Below are 14,917 nucleotides of genomic sequence, written 5' to 3'. Positions count from 1 at the left end.
CAGGGGGGCAGCAGGGCAGGCCCTACGAGGAGAGGCGACAGGACCTGAACCTGTTCAGCCTCCACAAGAGAAGGCTGAGGGGGATCTAGTGACTGTCTATAAACTGGCCAAGGGGGACCAGCAAGGTTTGGGAGAGTCTCTGTTCCCCCGAGCACTACTGGGAGTAACAGGGAACAATGGCCGTAAGTTGACGGAGAGTAGATTCAGGCTAGACATCAGGATGTGCTACTTCACGGTCAGGGCGGCTACGATCTGGAACCAACTTCCAAGCGAAGTGGTCCTGGCTCCTACCCTGGGCGTCTTCAAAAGGAGACCAGACAGATACTTTGCAGGGGTTGTTTGACCCGCATTCATTCCTGCCATGGCAGGGGGTTGGACTTGCTGATCTGCTCAGGTCCCTTCCGACCCTACAACTATGAAACTATGAGACTCTCATGCCATGTAAACCAGCCTAGATCAGTGCCCACGATGTTTAGTCCTGTCCTGTGAAACTTTGCAGGGTTTTGACAAGTGACAATAGCACCGATTCTTCATTCGTGGTAATGGAGTTTTCCAAATTTCCACTTGCTAGTTTGCCTCCTGACTGCAGGTTGTTCCAGCTGAGCTTGCTTTCCCTTTCACGAATCCTTTTGCCCCAACTCTAGCTGCCCAGTGATAAGAAGCACTAAGCTCACCTAGTGAGTCCAGACCGACAAACCCAAGGAGTAGACCAGGCAATCTCTGATCCGGTTATTTGCCCCCCAGTGACTCAGGTGCATTATCTAATCGGGCGCCACTCCCTCGCTCTGCAGCATGCGCACCTTTGGGGCAGAAAGCAAGCCCTTTATTCATTGCCATCTGCCCAGGTTTCCTGCACCAAAGGACAGCCTTGGTCCAGAAGAGGGAAGCTAGAAAGCTCCTGGTGTGCTTTTGCTGTAAGCGGTTTCTTTGGACAAGCCACTTGTGGGTTTCTCCGTTCAGGGTCTGTTTTGTGCAACTCTTACAGCTATTAAGTTGTTTGGGGTTGGAGTTGCCTCGCAGCAGGGAAAAATATTTGCATCTATTGAAGCAAGGAATGTTCCTTGGGCACTGGGTGTGGTGCCCGGGGTTTGCCAGGGAAAGTGCTCAGTAGCTCTGGGGCTGCTGTTTGGCTGCTAACGTGAATGACAGAAGTATGCTCCAGTCATTCGGGACCGCCTTGGGAGCACTCTTAGGAGGGCTGTCCCTCAGCCGGGGCATCTCTGGGCAAGACGGGGTTGGGAATGGTTGGGGCTGGGTTGCTGTCTGCCCCTGCCCATCTGTCACATCTGGAACAAGACTACCCATCAATCCGCAGTGGCCCAGCTGAGTCGCCGAAAGCAAATGACCAGTTCAGACATTACCCTTGGTTGTGTTCAGGTTTTTTTCACGTCACAAGGCTCGGGAGCTGAGGCTCTTCACGGGGACCTGCTATCATTTCCCTGCTCTCCTCACCTGTGCTGTGTAAGTGGTTGAAATAAAATACCGGCTGCAGCCCAGATGCATTCAGTGCAGGGAGGCCAGGCTCAGTTGTCCTCTTCTTGCTGAGCTTAATGCCAATTGAGGAGCGGCCTTGTATGAGCAAGGGGCATCCCAGCGGAGCCCCAGTCACCGGGCTTTGCACGAACCAGTATATCAGCATATCTTCCCAGATACCTTGATCCTAATCTGTTTGTTCCCAATGGCACTCCCCAGCACAGCTCCCCACCTCTGCTCCTGCTCAGGTACTGCCTTTTGCATTGCAGCTTTCCATGGTGGATTTGCCAGGATCACAACTAGACGCAGGCCTGCCCCCCATCACGGAAGCGTCCCTCCCTCTTTGAGCAGTGTTACATCAAAGCACCACTTCTAAACGCGCCTCTAAATAGCATAGACAGGATAGGACAAGAAATGCACTGCGAACGGTGGGGAAAGGGCAACGAGGAACTGAATGAACATCCTAGATATTGTGACTTCGTTAATGCAGCAACTGCTGTCAATGTTCCTAGTTTGTGGAGGAGGTAAAACGTGGCTTCCTTTTTCCCTCCAGAACCCTGTGTTGTGCAAGCGAGCTGATGGACGAAGATGAGAAGGACAGGGCAAAGAGGTACGGAGGGAACTACACAGTGCCGGGAGGTGTCAGCACTGGTGTGAGCTTGTACGCACGCATGTAACAAGATTTGCTGGGCTGGCTGATGCTTGTGCAGTAATTTGAGCTACTGCTTGGGATCTCATTTTGCTAGCGTGGATGGCACAAGTGACACTCCCCAAGCTTTGTAGGGAGTAGTACTTTCAGGACAAGTGCTCCACCTTCTCCAAGAAGAGCTGGTCAGGTCTCAGTAGTTGCAAGGTACATTATCCTGTCCTGAGGATCGTGAAACATCAAAGCCCATTTGCTGTGAAAAGGCAGCTCCTCACTTGGGATTACACTGGTTTCACGCAGGTCCTTTCGGGGGATGGATTTTGTCTTTAGCAGAGTGGGGAGGGGGAATTTAAATGACCCGTTCTCAGCCATTGTTAATGCAGGTTTGCTGGTCTGCTGTGAACTTGGCTCCCCCATTTACATTGTCACAGCACCTCACTCCACCCTGCAGTGGTATTTTCAAAGCCAAGTACCGTTGTGTACCTTCATGTGTTTGTATGCAGATTTTTCACCTCCAAGCCTTCTCTCCCCAAAACCGGGTGCAAGCTGCATCTGCATGTACACATTTCTCTACTTTTGCCTCCTAAATGTGTGTGTACAAAATGTGAGAAACCAGTCGTGGAAAAAAGACCTGAAGAAAGCATAGGAGCAGGCAGCACTATGTAGCTGCAGCCTCAAGGACCAGGTTGAGATTCTTGACATGATTTGTGATTCACTGAGTTTCCACCTATATTAAAATAAAGGAAGAGAAACCCTGCCTAAACACAGGCCTCTATGTCTTCACACAAGTGAATACAAACTGTTTTTTCTGACCTCTGTCCCTTGTTCTTTGTGAGCTCAGTCCTGCTGGAAGGTGCTGAGTACTTGGGCTCAAGGCACTTAAGGACGTGCTTAAGTGTATGCACATGAGTGGTCCTGTGAAGTCCAAAACTCATCGTGCTTAAGCATGATTCAAATTACTCACATGCTCTGCTGAATACTCAGCACCATACAGGATTGAGCCCCGCCTCCCCTGTTTTCCTTAACGCTGTTTGTGTCTTGGTCAACCAGGGCGTCACGCAACAAATCTGAAAAGAAAAGGAGAGACCAGTTCAATGTCCTCATTAAAGAGCTCTGCACGATGCTGCAGGGCCACGGCCACCCTCTCAAGATGGACAAGTCCACGATACTGCAACGGACCATCGACTTCTTGCAGAAACAGAAAGGTACCAGAGAGCGCTGTGAGCCCTGCACGGGGCACGGGGCCATCGTGCAGGGTAGAAGCCGTTCATTCTTGATAGGAGGGAGGGTTTGAGTCCCCCGAGTACAGGACACCCCAGTGATGGGGTGACCACCCAGTCATGACCTCCAGGGAAGGTGCATCTGAGTGCTCTGAGGCAGTGTTTATCCATTCCTGACTCTGTGCCTATCAGCAAGTGCATGGGGAGCATCAGTCCATCAGTGATAACTTTGTCTGGAGATGAGAGCTTGTCTCCCTCCCAGAGTTAGATTGGTAGGGCAATGGGGGTGAGAAAGTCTGTGTGGCTGTTGCACACTGTGTGCTGCAGCTATTCGGTGACTAAACGGAGGGCCATGAATCCCAAGCCCTTCCCATGCAGGTTAGTGCTCTGCTGCTTGGAAGTCACGGAGCACGGTGCAGCTGGGGTCTGGCACTGCTAGGGTGCAGATGCCCCAGCGCTGCAGCATGTGCCAGTGAGCAGTTGCGCATAGCACCACGAGCTGGTTAAAATCCCATGGGCTCTTCCTCTGGCGTCAGCTGAGGCCCTGCTTGGCTGTTAGTGATGCCAGTGTGAATTTGGAGTAACCCCACTGGCTTTGGTGGGATTACTCTGAATTTACACTGGCTTAGCTGAATTGGACCACGGCTGTCAGGTTTTAGTGGTTTCTCCAGGTATCTGATATTTCTCCTCCTTCACGGATGTCACCTTTTGATCTCCTGTTACATTTGTACTATGATGGGGCTGAAGACACCTAAGGCATTCAAGCTGGCTGTGAAAAGTACATTCAAAAGCATTCCACCCTAGCCTTGCTTAGACATGCTAGTGTTTCCTCAAAAATTAAAAAGCTCTTCAACTGAAGCTGTTTCTCTGTTATTCTCTCTAAGACATCACAGCACAGACAGAGGCCTGTGAGATCAGACAGGACTGGAAGCCTTCGTTTCTTAGCAATGAGGAGTTCACCCAGTTGATGTTAGAGGTAAGATGACATTACAGATGCATAAATATGAGGAGGAAGGTGGACTGGCAAGGAGACCTGCTCTCAGTCACGGTACTCACTGCCTGTCTGGTGGACAGACAGAGGTCTGAACCAGTGCTGTGACATAGAGGAGGAGGGGGGAAGAGGAACATCCGGCCTGTTTTCCTGAAGAGCTCACTTACCTTTATGCAAACCTTTAACAGTGGTGCTCCTGATTTCGTGGTCCCTGCTGTTGTTGCAGTGAATTCTCTCCTCCTTTGCAGCCCGCCCCTGCTCCTAGCCACACCAAAAATAAGGGTGTATGCTGGGCTGAGCTGGGAGGAAGTGCAGTGTCTTAGTTACTCCTTTTCATCAGGATGCTGTGACTCACCCCCTTGGAAAAGGCTGCTCACTCTTTCTGGGAATTTCTCCTACCAAACAAGTTAGTTCATTCTAATTGACTCCAAACCGGTTCCAGCCTAAGCGATGGCAGTGGAAGAAGAGTTTGTAAGTAAGAACTGCTGTTCTTTGCGGCCCCGGCACACCATCTCCCATTCGTCTCTGCTCCCATGGACTTGACTGGAGACCATCCTTAGCATGGGCTGTGGGAGAGGCGGCTGTTTGCTGTGCTGACCAGACAGAAAACTCCTGACCTTAGCGGCTGCCCAAGAAGAACAGGAAAGTGAGCTGGCAATATGGAAAGGAAATGTGTTCGCTCAGAAGGAAGGGACAGAGAACTAACCCTGTGCCAGGGCTCCTGTCCCCTTTTCTTAGACACACACACAGCCCCTGCTCACCCAGCCTGTGCTATTCTTGCATCTAAGACAAGAATCATAGCTGGAAGACAAAGAAAAGCTGTTGTGAGATGAGTAGGAAAACCCAGTTATTTCTGCAACCTAACAAATCAGTTGGAGTTTTAAGCAAATAATTATTTTAAATCTCTTCCAGTTTAGCCATAAAACTACAATACTGTAGGCCAAAAACTACATTATCTTTCTAGCTAACTAGCTACCCAGCTATCTCCTTTCCTGCTGTGCTCCCATGATACAGCATCTCTGCATGCATAAGTCAGTTAACTGTGGTCCAACCTGCTTGGTGTAATGGGAGTCCCTGAAGTCAACAGGTTTGGATGAGCGTTGAACATCCTGCATCTTTCTTCATGTTAAATAAACACCCACTAGACATAAAATACATGATAAATTAATGTTAATTAGAAGATGAGGAGAAGATCAGAAGAAGTCTGGATTATCTGCCATGTATAGTAATTACTTTTTTTTTCCCATATTGATTCATAATTGAATTGTGTTGGCTTTAGACTGTTAAAGGCATAGCCTTTAAAAAAATTAACCTATTTACTGTATTTGAAGTCACTACAAAGAGTGCATTTTTCTGTCTTATTTTTTAATCTGCCTTTTATCATTAGGCTTTAGACGGATTCCTCATTGCACTTACCACTGATGGGATTATTATTTATGTATCTGATAGTGTCTCTTCCCTTCTCGGACATGTACCGGTAAGTTCAAAGTATTTTGTTTGTTTAAGTCTTTGTGCTTCCCCTAAAATATCTAGGTTGTTACACACACAATATTTGCCTTTTGTACCTGGTGTTTAAAAAAGCAACGCAAGGACAAAGTGGGTTTATTCCTGTGGGGCTTCTGCACCCTTGTCTGATACAGCGGGAACTCAGTTGACTCCCAGAGCAAAAAAAGTTTGATTTGCTGCTCGAGAGTTAAAAAGCCAAGGCTGTGTAACTGAGTAGCTGTAGCTTCTCTGCAAACTTGACAAAGGGAACCTATAACACACCCCAACCAGTGGCTTACAACTGCCAGGGACAAGGACAAAGCAACCAGCTTGAGTCATGGCTCATTTTATTTTTTATAGCAGACATGGGCAGTGTTTAAGACATGGCTACCTCATGTCTGCGTGTTTGGCCCACCACGTACTGCTCCATAGGCATGTAGATATTAGGAACAATCCTGTACACACATACACCTGGGCTTTCCAACATGCAGAAAATCCAGGAGTGAAAATGTGTCTCGGTGTTTCACGTGGCACCCCCAACATTCACAGAGCAGGACTCACAGGCACAGCAGCTTTGGCTTGTAAAAAACACAGTGTAACTAGAGGTGGGTGAGAGGGTGCTGGAGTCACCCACACCCCAGTGGGGCTCCTGCAGCCTTCCTGTGGCAGGAGCTCTGAGATAATCTCCAGCTGCAACAGCTCGGCCAGGACCCAGCATGGGTACACCCTTCCTCACATGCTCCCCCAACACTGTTTTTGGGTTGCAGAGCCCTTGCTTCTGGATCCTGAGCCCATTGCCCCTGTTTTTGGATCCCCTTAGATTTCCCCCTCCCCTGCCCAAAACCCACCTCCCACCTCCCCCGTATGCCGCACCCCTGCTCTCCTGCAGGGTTTGCCCTGGGAGAAACTCTGCTTGTTTCACTACTGGGCCCTGGTATCCTTCGGTGCCCAAGGTGCAGAGGGAAAGATGATTCTGCATGGGATAAAACACTGGATTCATGTTTCTGATCATGGAAGGATGGGTTGCAACGTTATAATCCCTCTGAAGTACGGGGCAATATGTAGCAGCCCGAGGGGACCAAGAGTCGCGCTTCTCTCAATTGTAAGCAGTCCTGCGAGAGCGGCAGCATCTGCCTGCTGTTGTGTGTGCGTGCCCCTTGTGAAGGTTTGCTGTTGAACATGACAAAGCATTCTTTTGTATCAGTCAGATTTGGTGGACCAAAATATATTAAACTTTCTGCCTGAGCGGGAACAGAGCGAGGTGTACAAGCTCCTTTCATCACACGTGCTCATGACAGATCCCGTAGCAAATGACTTTCTCCACGGTAAGTTCCTCTCTTTTCAGTTTTGGGGAAAGAGGTTAAATAGGCCAGTGGAGACCAATGCTTTTCAGGTGGACAGCACCCTCACCTGCCTGCTTCATGTGTTTCAAATACTTAATGTACAAAATGACCATCACCAGCCTGCTCGTCTGAAGAAGACCCTTTAATTTGCACGATTGTCTTTCATTGGGTTACTTTCTTGGGGTGGAGGTGGGAGGGGTAAAAGAGGGTAAAGATGGCTTTGGGAGGATTTTCCCTCCACCAGACCATGTAAGAGGGTTTCAGGAAGCAGAAATGGGACAGTAAGAGCCTTTTAAGCAGACCTGGCCCTTCTAGCTAGTGTGAGGACCACAGCAAGGAAGAGGACATGTCCCCTGTTCTTATTCCTCCATGTGCAGAGCACCCACCTGCGCTTTAGTTAGCACTTGCATACTATTCAGGCTGTCACTATGAGACTTCAGTGGGGCTCAGGCTTTGTGCTTGTCTTCTACGCAAGAGGGATTTCACTTTTGCCCAAGTTCATGTAATGAACAGCCTTGGTGCCTGCTAACAGGAGGTAAAGCTAGATTCAAAGCCTGCTGCGCTGAAGAGGATCCCCTTGACAGTAGTGGGCATGAGTGGATTGACCTTGCTGGGCACTGGCAAAAACAGAGCATGTCATTTAAAGGCTTTGTATGAAATGTTGGCCCCCTGAAGTCGACAGCAAGACGCAAAGCGACTTCAGGACAGCCAGTTTGCAGCCCAGCTACAGCAAAGAAGAGGTGACCAGGGATAAGGCAGAACTATTTTTTTTCCAGAGCCAGGTGAACAAACAGGTTGTTTCCCCTTGTTGCTATTGATAGTCCTTTTGGATAGGTGGCACATCCCAGCAGAATGTGCTCCAATATGCCACTGAAGATAGATTAGATAGGCAGAACATGTCAAAATGCAAACTGAAGGGCTTTCAGTGATGTTCCTCTCCATTTTGTTTCAGCTGAAAAACAAATAGAGTTCTGCTGCCATTTAGCAAGAGGCAGCTTAGATCCAAATGAGCCCCTCACGTACGAATATGTGAAATTTGTAGTGGATTTTAAATATTTTACTCACGGTAAGTTATTGCTACCATCTGTTTTTCCCTCTGCCTCTCTTACTTGCACCGTCTCTTTGTCCATAGCCACTTAACCGTCTTGTTGCAGTTAAAAATGACACTTTGGCAGCAGAACGGTGATCTGCCGTAGGTGCGGTGGTGTTTATTATGTAATACGACTGATGTGGTCATTGGTCAGAAGGGTAGTAGTGCAGTTCTCCGATTGCTTTAATCAGTGTTAAAGAGACTGTATTATATTAACCTAGATTTGGCCTGGTTGCACAATTTTGAAACAGCCTGGACTTTACAAACCCAACAGCATAAAAAATCCAGATCACTTGAAAGGAAATGCCATTTGTTAACTGGCAGTGGAAGAAGCCTGCAAAACCTGGATTCTTGTAGGTTGGGGGCTGGGGTTGATGCAAAAATGACCATTTCCTGGGAATACAATGAAAAATGAATCGGAAGTCTTCCTTGCATGTAGGGAGTGCCCCCAGGGATACGTTCCTCCCCTTCCGTCCAGCTCTCACTCTGCTGTGCAGTGCAAGCGGTAGGTATCGAGTGCTCAGAGGAACGTGCTGCCCAAAGGAATTGCATCAGTCGTTCTTCCCGGCTCCCACTCCCTTCTTTTCTTTACTTGGTGATTTTAATAGGACTTGTGATTTCCGAAAGCCTCATGTGGCCTGCTCAGCTCTTGCTGCTGATTCTTTACCTCAATTCCCTTAAATCCCCCCCTTCCCAGTCAGTCATTTAGGCCCGTGGCAGATGTTCAGTTAAAGGGGTCAGGGGATCGGAGCCCCTGACTCCAATGCAGCCCTGATGTTGGGAGCCCTGATCAGCTGCTGCTCCCAGCCAAAGGCTCTGATGTGCTCTGGAGGCCGGGAGCAGTACTCAGTCAGCTCCAATGAACCCCCAAAGCTGAGAGCCGCAGCTGATCAGAGTACCCAGACCTGGGGGCACATCCGTGCCAAGGACTCTGACGTGCCCCTGAGGCTGGGAGCCCGATCAGCTGATGCCTAGCCACACGTTCAATTGAAGGCGTGATGGAAACTATCCACAAAGTTGTTATGCAGTAACTTTGTGGCTTATTCCTTGTTTTATCACACTGTTAATTGCATTAACGAGTGGCCATGTTGCTACTTAAGATGGGATTAACTGGTTAATCATGTCTTTAGTGTAAGGTCTGCCTGAGGCCTAAGAAACATAGAGGTTGTGTGCTCAATTTAAGGGAACAGCTTGGTGTGTTTGTCTGCATGCGCACTAATCACATAAAAAGTTAAAAGAGATTTTGTTTGCACCATTCTGGTGATAGGCAGCTGAGGAAGGCATGTGCTGCTAGATTTGCCCAGAGTATGTCCAGCTACGGGCCTCAGGACGAATTTGTCACTACTCCATGCTGCGTGCCACTGGGGCTGTTCATTGCACAGAGATCCATGAGGCTTAGGTACATGGAACAAATGCCGTATAAAAACTTCAAGGCAGAAGAGAGTTTGGGTTACTCTCTTGCGACTGTTTGCAAAGCCTTCATGTTTTCTGGGGTTATGGTGGGCCATGTATGTCTGCCTGAGATCTACAGTGAAGAAAGCTTGTTTTCCCAGGTATATTCCCACCTAAGCAGAGAGTTGGGAAAATAAATATGAAACAGCAAAAATTAAAAGAAAAAAGCAGTAAAACCAGCAACAGCTGATTCTCACTGTCTTTGTTATGAGGTAGCCCATAGTTTAGTACAGGAGGGCAGGCTGTGTATGTACAGGCTAAGCTGAATAGAGCTGTTTCAAATAGATTTTCTTTAACATGGGAATTGCTAGGGCACCTCTGTCACTTGGAACACAGTTGAGCCAAAGCAGAGTATTAGATGCAAAGAAATCACCAGAGTCTGAAACAATCGTCTTTGGAGCAAAGGCTCTAAGAGCACATATCAGTCCGGCTTTGAGCTCCGGGCAGACAAGGCTAATGGTTTGGCCTGGCCAGTTCCTGGATCTGCCTTGCCATTAGTGGAGGGATTTGCTTCTTCTTCTTTGTTAAATATCTGCTGACTGGGCCTGTTTTGCATGTAGTGCCTACGCCTGCCTGTAATGGCTTTGAGTCAGCTATTGCACGAGCATTCAGGTCAGCTACCGAGGACCAGATTTGCCTCGTCGCGACTGTTCGTCTCGTCACACCGCAGTTCTTAAAGGTGAGAGCTCTTGTCTGGCCATCCTGGGGATCAGCTTGAAAGCCGGGCAGTTCCCATGAGTGCTGCTCCCAGGCCTTCAAGCTGGGTCATTACTGTTTAATGCAGAACAGCCTTCAGTTCTGCATTTTTGAGAGTAGGGTGGGGAGGTATAAAGGATTCACAGCAGAGTGAACAGCAATGCTGTTTCATTCAGGGTTAGCTTGGGATGTCCTTTTAAAAACAGTGGAAAATAAAACAGGCCCTTTAGCCGTGCAGTTTGAGAAGAGCCATTGACAGCAGGAGAACAGCTACTCTGAGCAGTACTTTCTGCAATCACAGGTGGCTCCCAGCAGCATCCCTTGAGACAGTGCATCCCATAAAGTAAGTCTCCCAACCCATCAAATGGTGAGATTGCCACCTGCCTGTTTTCAGATGGCATCCTCTTTTTATACCTGCCCTGTGCACCATCATGCTATGTGACTGATTGTGCCAATGAGGAGAACGAAATCAGCCAGGCCCCACAGTGTCAGCAAGACGGGAAAGAACTTGGTGGAACATGAAAATCCCAACTACAGTGCTCCTCAAAGTGGATTTTGCCTAAGGATAGCAGAATTGCACTGCTGGCTTACATCCTCACCTCTGGCACCGACTCAGCCCGGGATAAATCGCTCCAACTCACCTGCAAAATGAGATTCACTCATGCCTTCAAGAGATAGAGCAATGAATAATGTCAGTGCTTTGAAGCTTCCCATTCTGGCAGGGTTGGCTCGAATAAGTGGGTTTCATCTCAAAAGGGTCTTTGTAGGTTGTTATAAAACTCTTCTTCATAGAAGCCATTTTCTCAGAGTTCAATATCAAAATGTACCAACTGTTCCCCAGGAGCTCTGCAACATTGAAGAGCCGTGTGAAGAATTTGCATCAAGACATAGCCTGGAGTGGAAATTTTTATCCTTGGACCAAAGGTGAGAGGCTTGCTTTTAAGAAATAAAACTTGTGGTTATTGACAAATAAACACATTATGGTTCAAAATGGAATGCTCTGTGTTAAGATTGGCAAATGTTGGGACCCCAAGGGCAAAATTTTGCATTGAATTAGAAAACTAAGGTGATAATGCTTAAAATCGATGCATCAAGGCTTGATTTCTTCAATATGTACAGTAGGTAAGGAATCATGTGAACCTTTGCTTAAAGTGAACTGGAAAAGTGCCCATGTTACTGAATAAGTTACTGGCGGACTTTCTGGACCACAACTGTAGATGATAGAATTCAGCATCACTTCATTTACTTAAATAGTTAATTCCTAGGTATAAAATGTTGATTTGTATCTTGACAAAAAAAACTAAAGGTTAACAATTCTTTTTTTTAAAGTTTTAATTCCTGGCTGATTTTAACATAATAGAGGACACACTATTGAATGAAATATCCTTGAAACCATTTAAACCTTTATGAATTACTATAGGCTTAGTTTTTTCCAGAGAAAGCTCAGAGCTTTTTTCTTCTTCCTACATTTTTTTGTAAGCCTGAAAGCACCACAGCATTATGCACTGTCCATGATTCCACAGCGTGTGACTATACTGACTTTTTTAGACTATAACCACAGTTACCCTTGGAAACACAATGACTGATAAGTAAGAATTCAGCAAAGGAACTTTCTTTGAAAGAAAACCAAATACCAACTTTATTGATATATATATAAGAATATATATATATACACACACACATATACAGATAGCTTTACCCATCTATCTATCTATATCACATCCCTCCCTCACCGTATATTCCAAGAGGGAGGGATGTGATAGTTCAAGAAATGGAAATTAATATGTTAAACAAGATCGCTATGCCGGAAATCTCATCTTGGGGTAAAGCTGAGAAACCACTTGTACTGCAGACTTGCGGTTAACGATGCATGGTTTGAGGTGGCTTGTATAACATTCACACTGTCTACGTCTAATTAGCGTAACTTTCTATGAATTGCAATGGGTGGCAACAACAATCTAAACTTTCAAAAGCAGGGAACTAGCGTTAGCGTCCTAAATCTGTGTTTCAGTGTCTATGCAAATTGATTTGCAGAAGCAGCTTCTGTGAGTAAGGCAAGCAAGAGCTTTATTAAAATGTATCAAAGTGCCTTCTGACGAATCTGGGAGATGACTCAGAGAGGAGGTTTTTAGCTAGCAGGTTCTGGAAGTGACTTCAGACCTAGTTATGTCCCCAGCAAGGACACCGTCACTACAGAGAGCAAATGAAGCTAATCTAGATGTTAAGCCGGGATTTGTGACAGTCCCTGATGTAAGCAGTGAGCACAGGCCCAAGAACGAGAGGAAAATCGTGTGGGCTGACTCATTTAACCATTGGCTCGAACGGCACTACTGTCACAGGGCCCCGTGAAAGCCTGCACCACTTGCATAGCATAATATCAACGATTCCTTGCTGGTTACTTTCCACTCTCGCAGCCTGATCCCAAAACGTGCTGAGGCAAAATGAATAGAGGGCAATCGGCTTTGAAATCAGACCCTCAGCCCTTTGGATTGGCATATGGTATATGACAGAGCATAGGAGCAATTGAGGACAGCGTTCTAGGGCAGTTGCATTGAGCTAGATAAACACTGGCAAACTGGAAACATCTGGAGTCTAAAACCTACATATAAACATCATTTAAAGGGGGGAAAAAAAACCTGAACTGCCTACTTTTTATTGGTCTATTTCTGTTCTGTATTCTGTTCCTTTCCTCATTTTCCACGCTGTAATTAGAGAGTACAGTATCTGCTCCTACGATGCCTGCCCTTGGGTGAGATGGTTTAAAGCCCTTCCCTCTGGCCGTTCTCGCCGCTTGCCGTCATTGACTTCCCCATTGGAAAACGCAACGAGGGCCAAATGAGTCCCATTGCACAGAGAGCTGCAGACATCCCTACTGGCGACTGAGCTAAGCCAGACCATTGTTCGGCTGACATGCCGACACACTGACGCATCGCAAGTGAGAAGCATTTTGTGGTTCCCTTCTTGGTGAAAGAGCCCGTTCCTATTGGCATTTCTGAATGCACCACTTTAAAGCGCTTATCTTTTGTTCATCTGAAAGACATTATTGTCAGGAAGATAAATATATCTTTGAAGGCCCAGGAGACATTGGCACGGGGGACTCAAGAGTCGCTAGGAAAAGGCAGGTTAAGAAGCGCACACGCCGTCATGTTTTAACAGAAATCTGGGTCAGATGGAGAGAAGGAGTACAGTGCTCTAGAAATAGCTACGCGGGGTAAATCTGACTGTGTTGTTTGTCTTGTGGTAGGATCCACAACCTGGGCCAAAGAGCTCCCTATCCACCAAGGATGAGGGCTGGTTTCCTCATACTCCGATCAGAACCAGGCGTTGTTGAAAAACATGCTTTTTTCTGATGGCCCCAAGGAGCCGTTATTGAGCCATTATTATTAGGGCTCTGGCCCTAATACTGCCGCACCCCTTCATTAGGTATGACGGAGACGGTAGCATGGAAGTCCTGGGTGATCCTCCCTGGCTGAGTTTGTTGTTCACTGTTTCAGGCTGGCAGTGGCTGGTTCATATGTCGAAAGGTTCATGGGCCTGTTACAGCCTTCCCTAGCTGTGCTGCTGCTCTTTAGCTCAGGTAGCTGAGACTTGTGCTTTGTAGTCATGAGTCGGCAGGTTCAGTTCCCACTTCTGATAAGTGTGTGTGCTACCCGAGTGCCTTTTCTCATTTATACTGGTTTAACCACATGGGTTTCACCTGGTGGAGCTGGGAGCATAGAAAAGTTGGGGTTGGCAGGGACCTCAGGAGGTCATCTAGGCCCCATAAAGGGGCGTCAGCTCATTTTCTGTAGTTGCAGTTCATATACATATTTTAAAAAGGTTTTCACCTGAAACAGCAGAAGCACAAATAGCACAGACATCTTCTTGGACATGCCCCCCAGAATGGCCCAGAGCCATCACTGGGAGGTCTGCCTTGATTTCAGCAGCCGCTGAACTGGGCGGCTGGGGTGGGCTTGCTTTGTCACATAGGTGACTGGTTGTTTCTACTTGTTAAGGCTGTACAAGTATGAGATGCACATGCCTGATCTCTAAACCATGTCAGATAGAGGGGGTTAAAGACCCAAAGTCCATTCCTCTTCCACTGCCACTTTACTCTCTTTTGTTGTTTCCTAGTGCTTCTTCCAGCCTTTTTTTAGATGTCCCATGTGATGGGACATCCACTTCACGAATGGGAAGTATAGCGCAAGTATCAGGAGAAGCTTCTTGAGCGTGATCTCTAAGACCCCACCGCATGAAACGTCAATGGGAGGTACCCTGGAAAGTTTAGTACAGGACGGTGTGGTCAAAAATAGCTTCTTACCATCTTCACATCTGTGTATCTGTATAGAGCCCGATCCAGAGTCAAGGAGACTCTTTCTGTGCGAGCTGGATCGGGCCTGTAGAAAGGGCTTGGCTTCTTGCTCTGTGATGCTAGGAGGCCAGCCCGGAGAGACACTTAGCTTCTTTCACACCTTGTTGCTCTGCAGCCTCCTGGCGACAATGCACTGTCCACGCTTGCTAAGTCCATGACGGCTTCCCAGG

The 14,917-nt window shown here is 47.4% G+C and overlaps 1 protein-coding gene and 1 long non-coding RNA gene across 2 annotated transcripts in view; one reads left to right on the top strand and one right to left on the bottom strand.

The window, feature by feature from the left end:
* The window catches only part of LOC109313612, a 17,358-nt gene extending 8,966 nt beyond the window's left edge, over positions 1-8,392 (bottom strand). The window contains exons 1-2 of the long non-coding RNA XR_002102100.1: positions 8,224-8,392; positions 5,383-5,471 (exon numbers count right to left, since the gene is read on the bottom strand). This is a non-coding gene — a long non-coding RNA (uncharacterized LOC109313612). The remainder of the gene's footprint in view (positions 1-5,382; positions 5,472-8,223) is intronic.
* Positions 308-14,917, top strand: part of PASD1 (PAS domain containing 1) — a 38,331-nt gene continuing 23,721 nt past the window's right edge. The window contains exons 1-8 of the mRNA XM_019540246.1: positions 308-2,083; positions 3,170-3,324; positions 4,224-4,315; positions 5,718-5,807; positions 7,020-7,140; positions 8,111-8,224; positions 10,261-10,379; positions 11,238-11,320. Of these exons, the coding sequence (XP_019395791.1) occupies positions 2,052-2,083; positions 3,170-3,324; positions 4,224-4,315; positions 5,718-5,807; positions 7,020-7,140; positions 8,111-8,224; positions 10,261-10,379; positions 11,238-11,320 (806 nt within the window). The 5' untranslated portion in view covers positions 308-2,051. The remainder of the gene's footprint in view (positions 2,084-3,169; positions 3,325-4,223; positions 4,316-5,717; positions 5,808-7,019; positions 7,141-8,110; positions 8,225-10,260; positions 10,380-11,237; positions 11,321-14,917) is intronic.

The sequence above is a fragment of the Crocodylus porosus genome, unplaced genomic scaffold (genome assembly GCF_001723895.1).
Source record: "Crocodylus porosus isolate Cpor-Errol unplaced genomic scaffold, CroPor_comp1, whole genome shotgun sequence".
Lineage (NCBI taxonomy): Eukaryota > Metazoa > Chordata > Crocodylia > Crocodylidae > Crocodylus > Crocodylus porosus.
This window is presented reverse-complemented; position numbering and strand designations above follow the sequence as displayed.